General features: G+C 40.7%; 1 protein-coding gene across 8 annotated transcripts in view; it reads right to left on the bottom strand.

The window, feature by feature from the left end:
• Window positions 1-13,633, bottom strand: part of LOC140202567 (ankyrin repeat domain-containing protein 26-like) — a 121,744-nt gene that overhangs the window by 58,001 nt on the left and 50,110 nt on the right. For all 8 annotated transcript variants that reach the window (XM_072267567.1, XM_072267568.1, XM_072267569.1 and 5 more), the window contains 4 exons: window positions 4,819-4,879; window positions 4,471-4,706; window positions 3,093-3,234; window positions 1,809-1,879 (listed from right to left, as the gene is read on the bottom strand). In XM_072267567.1, coding sequence (XP_072123668.1) covers window positions 1,809-1,879; window positions 3,093-3,234; window positions 4,471-4,706; window positions 4,819-4,879 — 510 coding nt within the window. The remainder of the gene's footprint in view (window positions 1-1,808; window positions 1,880-3,092; window positions 3,235-4,470; window positions 4,707-4,818; window positions 4,880-13,633) is intronic.

Here is a 13,633-nt window from a genome sequence, read left to right as displayed (position 1 = left end):
GTTTTTCTTCAGTTTCTCAGCAAAATATTTCAGATATTTTAAGGCGACTCATTAAAACTTATTATCATGCCAAGCTTTAAAGGCCAGCACAGATAGTAACGCTACTGCCACACAGTTCCAAAAACACAAGGTTGTTCCGGACCTCCAGTTTTATCTGTATGGAGTTTGCATATTCTCCCCATGACTTTGAGGATTTCCTTAGTGTGCTTGAGTTTAAATCCATGTGCTAAATTTGTGCAGGTTAGTAGATTCATTGACTATTGTAAATTGCTCATGATGCTAACATAAGTGGTAGAATCAGAAGGGAACTGATGGGAATATGGAGACAATAAAATGGCATTAGTGTAAATGAATGCATGACAATTGGCAACAGACTCAAAGTCAAAGTCAGTCAATTTATTATCAAACCACATACATGTTACCATATACTATCCTGAGATTCCTTGTCTTGCAGATATTCACAATAAATACAAAGCAACCAATAGAAGCAATGAACAGAGGCAAACAACCAATGCATAAAAGACAAATTGAGCAAACACAAAAAAAATCGCTATAATAATAGTAATAATAAATAAGTATTGAGAACACAAGTTGTCGTCCTTGAAAGTGAGCCCATAGGTTGTGGAATTAGTTCAGTGATGGGTTGAGTGAACTTATCCACTCTGATTCAGGAACCTGATGGTTGAGGAGTAATAATTGTTCCTGAATGTGATAGTGTGGGATCTAAGGCTCCTGTACCTCCTTCCTGATGGCAGCAGAGAGAATAGAGCATAGCTTGGATGGTGAGTGTCATTAATCATGGATGTTGCTTTCCTGCTTTCGATGGCACTCCTTGTAGATGTGCTCAGTAGTGGGATAAACTGGGCTGAATCCACTACTTTTGTAGGCTTTTCTGTTCGAGGGCACTGGTGTTTCCATACCAGGCTGTGATGCAACCAGTCAGTATACACTTCATTGTGCATCTATAGAAGTTTATCAAAGTTTTAGATTCAGCATGTTATCTTTCCAAACTTTGATGTAGAGGCGATGTCATACCTTTTTTGTATTGGCCCTTATGTACTGGACCCAGGATAAATTGTCTGAAATGATAATGCTGAGGAATTTAAAGTTACTGACCACTTCCACCTCTGATCCATGAGAACAGGCTGATGAACCTTCAGTTTCCTATTTGTGTCAATTATCAGCTTCTTGATCTTGCTGATGTCAAGACAGAGGATGTTGTTGTGGCACCATTCAGCCAGATTTCCACTATCCGTCCAATATGTTGATTCGTCATCACCTTTGATTCAGCCAACAACAGTAGTGCCTTCAGCAAACTTAGCCTCATAGTCAAAAGTATAAAGTGAGAAGAGCAGGGGGCTAAGTACACAGTCTTGTGGTGTACCTGTGCTGATGGTGATTGTAAAGGAAATGTGCTGCCAATCTGAATCTACTGGGGTCTGCAAGTGAAGAGAATGAGGATACGGTTGTACAGGGAGGTATTAAGGCCAAGGTCTTGGAGCTTTTTTAATTAGTTCTGAGGGGTCCATAGTGTCAAATGCAGAACCGTAGACAATGAAGAAAATCCTGATGTATGCATATTGTTCCAGGGTCGAGTGAAGAGCCAATGAAATGGCATCTACTGTTGTCCTGTTGTGACTGCAAAAAGATGGAGCAGATCCTGTATGTCAAATGACATATTTCTGTTTTATGATTTTATGACTTAATGACCCATTTTAATTTATAACACAATATTACAAACAACCATTCTGATGAGCTAAACGTGATACTTTGTATTAAGTAATAGTCACAACATTTACTAAACATACCTCAGAATCCTGAAGAGATTCTGTGTCTGCTTCCACCTCCGACTCTTCCAAACCCAGCTCTAACAGTAGGTCTACATGGTAAAGAATTAAGATATTTTATTGAATAATGATTTTCGATTAGATGAAAATGCTGGCCTCCATTATGAAAGTATTTTTTGTTTTCTAAATCACATGATATTTTATCTGGATTCAACAAATGACAATCAAAAAACTATTCCTTTCGATTTTCTAGACTTCAATTTGATGGAACTATGTAAAGTATTCACTTGGTGGTTAACAGCAGAGTATTCAAGGATGGATTTTCTTAATGAGTCCAACTTTAGAACAAGACAAGTGTGTGCTAAAGTTTTGCGCTCAGAAACATCTTATGAAATAATGCAGTATCACTCTCTTGGAGTTGTTCTTTCAAAGATATTGAAATATCATATTGGGTTCTAAAAGCTTTTGACATGAAATGTGCTGATAATGGGCAATTTTGTAAAAGTAATGTTATTGGATGTTAGAGATGTGGGGGCTCTGATAGAGGCTGCCCTTGCCACAAACATAAATGCAACTTATAAATAAGTTACGAGATTAACCTGGGATATCGACATTTTACAAGGACTTGTTATTCAAATAGACTAACTTCTGACTTCTTAATGATGGAATAGTCCTTGATGAGGCAGCTACATTAAGTACACAAAGAAATTCACATATTATTATACTAAATTGTCTAGCACTGCAGAAGTGGTATTCAATATTTTGATATTCTTCATGTTCAGGGTTCACACATGCATGCTGTACTAATTTGCATAACTCCCTCTGGTACATTACTGAAAGCCAAATTTCCTGCCTGACAACTATTGATAGCCTCAAACTCTGCTACCAATTAGCTAGGCTATAAATCTTACTACAATTTTGCTAAGTATCCCAGTAAAGAGCTAACGTAAATGTTGGAAATGGAAAAGCCACTAGGTATAAATTATGTTCAAAACCATATATGCAGCATCAATACTGTATTGAAGTGTCGCAAATCCTCCAGTTTGGAACTTTTAAACTTGCATTAGAATCTTCCTAACATTATTCACGAAAATATACTTCCAACCATGCTTACAGAATATTATGGTGAGCTACCTGCTGTTTTTGCACTCACTGACCTAAAACTGCAATGCATTATAACTGTGCCATTGACCCTACAGCTTGTCCACCACGAAGATTTTATTAGCACAACAAAAAATAAATAATTGGGAAATTGGTAATCATCCCAAATAAAAAAACACAACATAAAACTTGAATCTAAGATACCTCTTCTATTTATTTTGCATGAAGTCTTTTGTTCTTGAAATGCAGAAGTTTCACTAAAATCAAAAGGTTGCATTGCTTCAAGTTCTGACCTTTTGGAACAAGCTTTTAAAGGCTGGGCCTCCTCCTCTTCCAAGAACATGCCCTATACAAGAGAACAGATTTCATAATTATGTTTTATATAATCAAATACAAATACTCAATTCATGAAAGGGCTAGAGAAAAAAATAATCTATTATAATTGAGTTAAACAATTAAGGAAAAAATTTAAGGGAATCTGTGATCAAATGCTAGACAAACAAATTTGTTTTGTGAAGTTGGCCCTTCAAAATAGTATACATGCAAAACAAAAACAAACAATTAATCTAAAGCTTTTTAAACAGTGATATATATTTGGAAACAAAAGGCAATACTATTTTTAAAACAACACACACAAAATGCTGGAGGAACTCAGCAGGCCAGGCAGCATCTGTGGAAAAAAGTACAGTCGATGTTTTGGGCCGAAACCCTATGGCATGACTGACGAATTCCTTCTAATTCTTTTTACGATTGTGCGGACCAACCATTACTCTGAGCCTGAAAACTGGGCAGCGCCTTATATTAATGTTATATAAATAAATTCCAGCTGTCTGGCAACAAAGGCTATGTGTGCAAGAGCATTTCAGTAACTGCGCGGCCCTGCACCCACACATCTTAGACGGAACACGATCATAACAATTCTAAATTTTAACAGTTTCATGATTTTGAACAATACAGTTATTTGTTCAGTTTAATTACAAATTATCATTGTTCATGTGTGACCTTTAAATTAAGCTTGATTGTTTTCTCGGTGCAAACGTCAGTATCATTTTACCACTAGAGGCTATGACAATAGCACAGCAGTTAGCGTAATGCTATTACAGCGTACTAACGCAGGTTCAATTCTGCCACTGCCTACAAGGAGTTTATGTTCTCTCCGTGAGCATTTCCTCCAGGTGCTCCAGTTTCCTCCCACATTCCTCATACAGGTTAGTAGGTTAATTGGGCGGCACGGGATTGTTATCATGCTGTATCTCTAAATAAAAAGAAACTATACTAACTGCTTAATTCTGATTGAATGAACTTTCTCAGCACCTTTATACATCAAGAACCTCATCATAACAATCACCTTAGTATCTTCTTCCTCTTAAATGGCCTCTTCTTCACTGACATCTTTATGTACCATGCTTTCTTGCTCAAAACTAAAACACCTTCACACTGCTCTACTTTTTCTGTATTATTACAGCTAATAATTACTTTCCAGTTAAGCTGTTTTGGATTACTACTCATCAATTCCCTATTTTCACTTCAATATTTAAGAAATAAAAATACAGTTTTGTTTTAAAAATTGAGAAATAATTACCTCTTTGTTGTCTTTTGATGGAGTAGAATTTAAACGATTTTCTACAGGAAAACTGAATGAACAGCCAACAGTTACAGGAGAACAATTCCTGGACTGGACTAATGAACCACTACTCTCAAATGTTTCTTCTTCATCTTGATGGTCATCTTCTAACTTTTCCACCCTAACTTTATCCGATTTAACTGGTTGCAAATTGTCCATGAGATGGGTTTTGCCAGAGGTGGCCTCTTCAGTACCTAAAACAGAGAAATCATTTGTATATAAGCATTGAAATGTCATGTTATTAACTACACACTAAGCAAATCAGTACTCGATCTTTTTTCCCCAATTATTTTCTCAATAACTTACTGTTTTCCTTGTTTCGCTGTGAAGAATTTAGCAAGTTGGTCAAATTAAACTTCTGGATTGTCTGTAAATAGACATTATTAATGGTTATGAACAGTTACATATTTAAAATTTGGCCAAAGGCACAAATACCAATATAATATCAACTCAATTTGCTGTCAATTCAATTTCCTGCTTCCTTCAGTCTTACATAAATATATTTATACAATATATTTCACTTAAGTATATGATATTTTAAGTTTAAGAATAAATAATGAACTATTCTGCTAACATCTTAACCATCATTGCTGCTAGCTCCCTGCTCCAGTCACCTGGATTTCATCCTGACCTTTGATGCTGTCAATGTGGAATGGCTACATCCTCTCTCTGTGACTGCTTTTTCCCACAATGCTCTGGGTCCTCCTATAACCTGGAGATGTGCTAGTAGGTTAAGTAACTACTATTAATTTTCCTTTGAGTTAGGTGAGTGATAAAACAATAAAAAAATAGGTAACTTATCAGAGACAGTAAGTGAGAAGGAGATGGGAAGTAAGAGAGGGAGTGGAACCAATGTAACAAATAATCCACCTCAATATACCGAGATAAAATACCAATCACAATGTAAAATACATCACAGCAGCTACAGGGACCATCCAATGCACATAAACAAAGTACAAGCTCCACGACAAGGTACATTGTGTAATCACTGTTACGTCATCGGCAACAATGAATATTAATCGAGACAGGTTTTATAAAAATAACCGAACATTTATTAAACACATATAAGCGATAAGGGAAAAAAAAACAAAGGAAAACTTCCACCGGAGGTTAAACAGGTACGCAGCCGTTCATCAACTCCACTCGGCTCTGGCTCTTAAAGAGTTAAATGCGGAAACAGTTCTTAAAGCGATACAGTCAGATACAGTTCTTAAAGCGATAACTTCGAAAGTCCCAACAGTTTTACACATTCAATTGGGAAAGACTTCTCTGGAGAACGAATTCTTCACCGACGCACCTTTACTGCCGGTTCTGTCCACAGGGTTCCCGATGCCGAAAATAAACAGTTTAAATCGACTGACCTTACATTGTTTAGAAAGAGAGAGCCTTTGTGCATCAACTCATTGCGCTATTGCAAGAGTTATCTCAATGCAGCTTCTCTTCAACGAAGACTCAATAAGGTCGTATTGGAAAATGCATTGTATTTTCTAGGTATTACAGTATTTACTCAAATGTACACATTGTATTTTCTATATTTACTACGTAACCACTGCTAGCTGAATAGAAGGCATTCACTGTGTAGCCATGACTTTTGACCTGATCACTATTAATTCATGAAGAGAACTAGAATGAAACCAAGTAGAAAGATAACGGTGGCGAATAAGGTGATGAAATATGGGGCAGTATGTCAACATAAGACTAATTAAGAAATAACTGTGGTTAGGGATGAGAGGACATATGGTCTAAAATGTAAACTAGGACATAATTAAGTTGGGGAGTAAAACAATAGTGGAAAGTCGAGAGCGGATATATTGATGATATGTAATCACAGGCCGGCTGGATATGATAATGTAGCTAAGATAGGAAAATTGCTATAAAAATGCTGTATACAAGCATCGATGGGCAGTCAGCTACTAGCTTTCTGATTGTCTCAGCTTTGATTTGCAAATTAAAGTTTAAAACGTCTTGAGTTTTCTGCGTCTCCTTGTCGTTTGTGAGAAACGAGAAATCACGACAAAATTGGCGTCACGAACAGGATCGGATAGAGACCCGCGAGGAAGGGAACGGCAGATTGGGACGCTTCCCGGTCCCTCGGGGACCCTCACGGGGCTAACAGAATTAAGGGTGCACCCAAAGAAAAAAGGTGAGCGCTTTTTACAATAATTCGGACTAAGAATTCTGTTGGTTTTGGAGGGTCTCCGGGACTCAAGTGTGAAGCAACTGTCGAAGGGTCTCTCCGATCCAAAGAATCTGGCAGAATTGGGGATAAAAGGAGGCTCAGAGGATTAATCAAGAGCACGGCAGTGGGGGTAAGTACGAATAAAGTAATAATAAGTTAAGTAAGAAAATTCTACGTGGTGTTGTTAAGTCCCTATGGATACCGCTTCGCACGAAACGAAGGTCTGAACAGGCAGGGAAGGAGAATTAAAAATCCTCATGAATACCGCCTTAAGAAGTGTAAGGGTCTGCATCGGCGAGGAGTAAAAGGAAAAGGTTCTGTGGAAACCGCCCTAAGTAGGGGTCTGCCCGGGCAGAACGTTAAAAGAGATAAAGATAGTTTAATAGATAATTCAGGCGCTGGTGAAATAAATCATAAGGCTAGGCATAGAAATAGAGTTAGAGAAATAGTATTATTAAATAGGCAAGTCGTGAGATTCTAACAATACCATAATAGAAAAAGGAAAAAGAGAACAACATGACAGAGAAAGGAACGGCAGTAGAAATATTGAGCAGAAAATTCCCGATGTGTCAAGGTAAGATCGCGGAAATTTCAGAAAAATGGGAAAAAAGAACTAAAAAACTGGTCACGAAATGGCCAAGAGAAGGAACGTTTGATGTAAGCTTATGTGAGGAAATGGAAGCGCTAATGAAAAATCACAAACCCAAAGATAAATCTAAGAAAAGAGAGGAAAAAGGGAACAAGAAATGGAAGTGTTAAAACTCTTTAGGATGGAGGGAGAAAGGTTCAGAAAGACGGGAAGTATATTAATAGTAAGTAAAAAAGACACTGAGAAACGAAACGAGCAGTCTGATAAAGAGAAGAAGCATAACAGGGAGCCTGCTTCGGCTCTATACCCAGACCTGAAAGACGTAGAAAAACCTCCTCCCTATTACGAGAAAGAAACCCTTAAGCAGTGCCCGATGATAACAGGAAGAGTGGATCTAAACGGAGAAATTAAAGTCTGAGATATCGAGGAGGAAAGAAAGAATCACGAAAAGGAGCAGGAGGAACTACGGAAGGTAATAGAAGAAGACAGGGCAAAGATAGAACAGGAGAAAAGGGAAATAGAAGAAGAGATCAAAGGGTTACAGGAATTAAAAGCGAAAAGGGATGAAGAGAAATCTTTGTTATATGGGCACGGAACTGAACAGGCTAGAGCAGAAGGAGACTTGTCGGGAGAGCAAGAGTTAAGTAGCGAAAGAGAGGGTGCAGGAGAGTGCAGGCAGAGGATAGGAGATAGGAGTCTTGAAGGGGAAAAAGAGAGTGTGAAAAGGCAGATATTAGAAACAGAGGGAGAGATTAGGAAATTACAGCGGAGACTGAATTTCCAAGGGGAGTTTGAGGATTTCACATGGGCCCAAGCAAATGCTAGCTCAAGGCAGAAAAGAAGAACTCGACGAGGAGGCCAAGGGAGAAAGGAAACCCCGGAAAGAATCATGTGGCAGCCAGTAAAAACGTGCTCAGAAACAGATGGGGAGTCAGGCGAGGAGGAGAGTCAGGAGATGTGGAAACGGAAAGGGAGAATGATGCCGTTGTTAGTAAAAGAATTGGGACAAGTACAGTATATTCCTTGGGGATCCCAGGACCTGGAAGGGCTGAAAAACACCCTGCCCAGCCTACATGAGGATGCAGGGAAGTGGATTAGGGCCTTTGAGGAAGAAACCACGGGACGAATGTTGGCTATGGGAGATTTGAAGGCGCTGCTGATAAGGCTGATGGGAACCTCCAAGCTACAAGCAAGAGCTGATGGAAGTGGCTGGCATACAGAATGCGGACAGCACACTGATTGACGGGGCCAGATTTAACACAGTGAGGCAGAGGGTATGGGGGGCCCTCAGGGAGCTCTATCCACCCAAAATGGACCCCAAAGCCATGAAAGGGGATCCACTGGGAGACACTGAAAATCCAACAGCCTACATAGAAAATCAGTTGAAAAGTTGGAGACTGGAAACTGAACAAGAGGTGGAAGGCAACCCATTTATGACCGTGATGTTCCGAAATACCGTTTTGGATGCAATGTCTCCCCAAGTTAAGTCTAAACTTGAGGAAGTGGTTGGACTGATGTCAATGACCCCACAGGAATTCAGGGACCACGTAGTCCATGCGGTCGAAAAATATCGAAAAGACAAACGAAAGTTGACTGAGCAGCAAGAAGTGCAAAGAAAGCTGATACAAATGCAGCTTGAAGAACTTAAAAAGAAGGAAAAAGAAAAAGGCAAGAAGATGCTGCCAGCAGTGACCGATTTAAGCACAGCCGTTGAAATTAATGAAATTAATTGGAGGGACCGGTCGTGCCGTAAGACAGAGCCCAGAAAACCCCATGCCAATAATAAACGTCTTTGGGGGAGCTTTTCCGCAAATGCCCTATCGGGGACAGGATAAATTTAAACAGCAGCCCAGACAGAACTGGAAATCCCAAGGAGGGGGGCAGAGAGGTTAAGGGCAGGAAGGGCCAGTAAGGAAACAAAGGGAAATCAAGCTGCAGATGAAGCAGCCAGGAAAGCGTCTGGGTGTACATCGGCTGTTATCGCACCCCAGGTAAGTCTAGAGCCGGAACCTATGGTAGAGGACTTGATTGAAATACAGGGAAAGGCAACTTTGGCAGAACAAACACTGTGGAGACAAAGGGGGGCCAAGCAGAACCCAGAAGGCCTATGGACCACAGAAGATGGCCTACTGGTAGCTCCCACCCCTTTACTGACTATCCTGATCTCAGAAGCACATGGGATGGATCATTGTGCAAGGGGGGAAGTAATAAGGAAAATAAAAACGGATGGATTTTGGTCGCCTTATTTACAGGCTTCAGTAGACCATGTATTGTCACAGTGTGAGGTATGCACGCAGAATAATATTCGAAAAGGAATTACAACCCCAATAGGTCATATACCCGTACCTGAAGAGCCATTTAAACACCCAGTGATTGACTATGTAGACATGATAAAAACAGTAAGAGGGAAAAGATACATGTTGGTGGTAATCGACAGATTCAGCAGATGGGTAGAGGCAGTACCCTCGAAAGATCAAGGGGCAGGAACAGTGGTGAAATTCCTGACAAACGAAGTGATCCCAAGGTTTGGGATACCGACAGAAATTAGCTCATACAATAGTTCAGCTTTCATCCAAAAAGTGGTCAAGTTGGTACTGCAAGTACTGAGAATAAAGCAGAGATTCGGATGTGTGTATCACCCTCAGTCGCAGGGTATGGTGGAAAGAATTAACGGGACCTTAAAAACCAAACTAAACAAAATCTGTGCAGATACTAAACTCAACTGGGTCGATGCACTACCGCTAGCATTAATGAGCTACCGCATGCAGACTAATCGGATGACGCGTCTAACACTGCATGAAATGCTAACCAGGAAGGCCCATGCCAGTGCCCCAGTGGAGAGGACCATATAAAGGGCCTAGTTTGGAACAATTGGAATTGGAATTAAAACAATACATGCGGCAATTAACTATGATACATAAGTCTATTTATGCACAGGCAAAACAGAAAGAGCCAGAGATCGATCAAGGGGAATCAAGCCAGGCGATCAGGTCTACGTGCGAGCATTTCGAAGAAAGTGGAACGAACCCAGAAGGGAAGGGCCCTTTACAGTAACCAAAGTATCACCCACCGCAGTTCAAGTGGAAGGACGCTCCACCTGGTATCATCTCAATCACTGCACTAGAGCAATCCCGCAGGTACAGTCAGGTGGGCCACCCGAGGTAAGTGGTGAAGAGGAACAAACAGTAGGGGACAGACAAGAGCAACAAGAAGCTGATATTGAACTGCAGGAACTTGACCAAGTAATAACGGAAATTTTTGGTCCTGAGGACAGGCCTGAAGACCCTAAGGATGGGGTTATGGATGGTAGTACTCTTTCAAATAATGGGGACGACTTGGGGGCGACCAGTCCCGCCCCCCCGGGATGATACACTCAGATACTCGTGTGCAGTTTTGGAGACCATTAATTTGGCAGAAGTGGCATGAGACTGTTAGGATCCCACAAAACCTGAGAGAAAGGAGTAAGAGGAGCACAACAGTTACCTCCATACCATGGTACCCGAACATGTGGTACCAATGGGCAAATTATACAGCAGGGATGATGAAGAGACAGAATTGTTATCTATGCTCAAGGGCAAGTCCAGTGCAAAACATAGCCCCCATGCCTTATAACTCCTCCACCTGCACGCAATGGCGAAAGGAGCAGAGGGGGCAGTGTCCAAGTGTAGTCAAGACCTGCCGTATGGGAATTTGTAGTGGGATGGATCCTTGTTATCAGAAATGTATTAATAACATACCAATGTGCCCTTATTGGTGTATGTTATACCAGGCTTCCTCGCAGTTTGATCAAAACAAGCTTGCCTCTAACTGTAATTACAGCAGACCGTGGGCTATAAATAAAAGAAGCCAGATACCCAGATTGGGAAGGCTTAAAATGCAGGAACATTTGAGTTATGAATGTTTCACACGGACGGGTGACCTCTCGGTTGGGCATTTCAGCGGCAACTGTGTTAAGATTTGCAAATGTAATCCCAGGCCGAAGATACCAGACAGGTACCCCTCTGCCCGAGGGTGCACTGAACTCCCAGACTATCCTGTTAGCAGATATCTGGTGACTGCGTGGACAGGAGGGGGGTCTGAGATCCACGCTTCCCCTTAATTGGGCAGGTACATGTACGCGTGTTATGCTGATTCAAGAAGTTGTAGTATCCCCTGAAACACAGTTTGACACCTCGAGGCAACACACTAAAGCGGAGGAAGAGAAAATATGAGCCCGACCTGACGATTCGGATCGGCAGTATAGGATAGCCGAGGGGTATACCTAATGAGTTTAAGGCAGGGAATGAGATTGCTGCGGGCTGGGAAGCACTTATACCTATAATAGGGATTAGCAAAAATGTTGAATGGATAAATTATATATATTATAATCAACAGAGATTCATTAATTACATCGATGATGCACTAGAGGCCTTGGGGCAGCAGCTAGATGCAACCAGTAGAGTGGTGTGGCAAAATAGACAGGTACTAGACTGGCTATTGGCAGAGAAAGGAGGGGTTTGTGTAATGTTTGGGGAACAGTGCTGTACTTTTATACCGAATAACACTAGTCCGGAGGGATCGTTTACCAGAGCAATGAATAAACTGAAAAATCTAAGAAAGGAAGTTAAACAAAATTCAGGGCTTGGACATCAGTTCTTTGACTGGTTAAATAGTAAACTAGGTGGGTGGGGAGCATGGCTGACCAAGATTGCAGTAACCATCGGTATTGCATTACTAAACAGTGCAGTCATTCTGTGCTGTTTTCTTGCATGCCTCAAGTCGCTTGTAGTGCGTGTTGCAATGAAATGATTTCCGATGCTCCTGGAAATTATTGGGTCGAGCCCTACGGAGAAAGAAGCACTGATGATATATCCGTATAGTCTACGAGACATGCAAGACGAACAGGAGAGAGATGAACTATGTGGGGATTAGACTGTGAAGGCTCCTGAGCCTTTTTCCCTGTCTCAGATACGAAGGGATGGGTTTTTGGCTCAGCGGCCTAGGGAGGTAGGGACAGAACACTTTGAGTCCTAAGCGCAGGAAACTATAGTTTAACCCAAATTTGGGAGTAAATGTGGGGCTGTATTTGAGCTTTTATGCATAGACTCTCAGTCCTCTCTCTCTCTGTATGAGACCCTGTGGGTCTCAAAGGGCAGATTATATTGGAAAATGCATTGTATTTTCTATGTATTACAGTATTTACTCAAATGTACACATTGTATTTTCTATATTTACTATGTAACCACTGCTAGCTCAACAGAAGGTATTCGCTATGTAGCCATGACTTTTGACCTGATCACTATTAATTCATGAAGAGAACTGGAATGAAACCAAGTAGAAAGATAACGGTGGCGAATAAGGTGATGAAATATGGGGCAGTATGTCAACACAAGACTAATTAAGAAATAACTGTGGTTAGGGATGAGAGGACATATAGTCTAAAATGTAAACTAGGACATAATTAAGTTGGGGAGTGAAACAATAGTGGAAAGTCAAGAGCGGATATATTGATGATATGTAATCACAGGCCGACTGGAAGTGATAATGTAGCTAAGATAGGAAAATTGCTATAAAAAATGCTGTATACAAGCATCGATGGGCAGTCAGCTACTAGCTTTCTGATTGTCTCAGCTTTGATTTGCAAATTAAAGTTTAAAACGTCTTGACGAGTTTTCTGCGTCTCTGTCGTTTGTGAGAAGCAAGAAACGACAGTCGATCCTTTATTAAACTGCCCAAACGATGCCGACTTCTCCCGATCCTTCACTTCGACGAATTCTTCACTCTTCCTTCAAAAAACTGTCGGAATTGAGTAAATTGGCACTTCCAGCCACACATTTCCAGTCCAAGTAATATGGAATCTTTCAACAGAACGTACAACCGTCTTAAAAATGAAACTGAGTCACAAAAACAAACACAACAGAAACGGAGATACAACACGTTCTACCTCGAAATCTACAAACTCAAAATCCCACTGCGTCACCTGAGTCGACCCTTATATAGTCACGCTGGGGGGGCACATGTCATCATGTGACCTCACAACGGCGGGAAAATCACATCAGGTGACCTCCAAAAGACCACTACAGCATTCTCACAAAAAAAAACAGATCTCCATGAGCATGTAACATCACAAGCTAATCTTTAGCATATGAGAAGTCTAGTCAAGAGTCTGATAACAACGGATAGAGCTTAAGAACATAAGAAATAGGAGCAGGAGTAGGCCATCTGTCTCAAGGAGCCTGCTCCGCCATTCAATAAGATCATGGCTGATGTAACCATGGACTTACCTTCACTTACCTGCCTTTTCCCCATAATCTTTAATTCCCCTACTAGGCAAATATCTATAGAATATACTTATGAGTCTAATGGTGTATACT

The sequence above is a fragment of the Mobula birostris genome, chromosome 9 (assembly GCF_030028105.1).
Source record: "Mobula birostris isolate sMobBir1 chromosome 9, sMobBir1.hap1, whole genome shotgun sequence".
Taxonomy (NCBI): Eukaryota; Metazoa; Chordata; class Chondrichthyes; order Myliobatiformes; family Myliobatidae; genus Mobula; species Mobula birostris.
The sequence above is the reverse complement of the archived record's forward strand: the minus strand, read 5'-3'. Positions and strand labels throughout refer to the sequence as shown.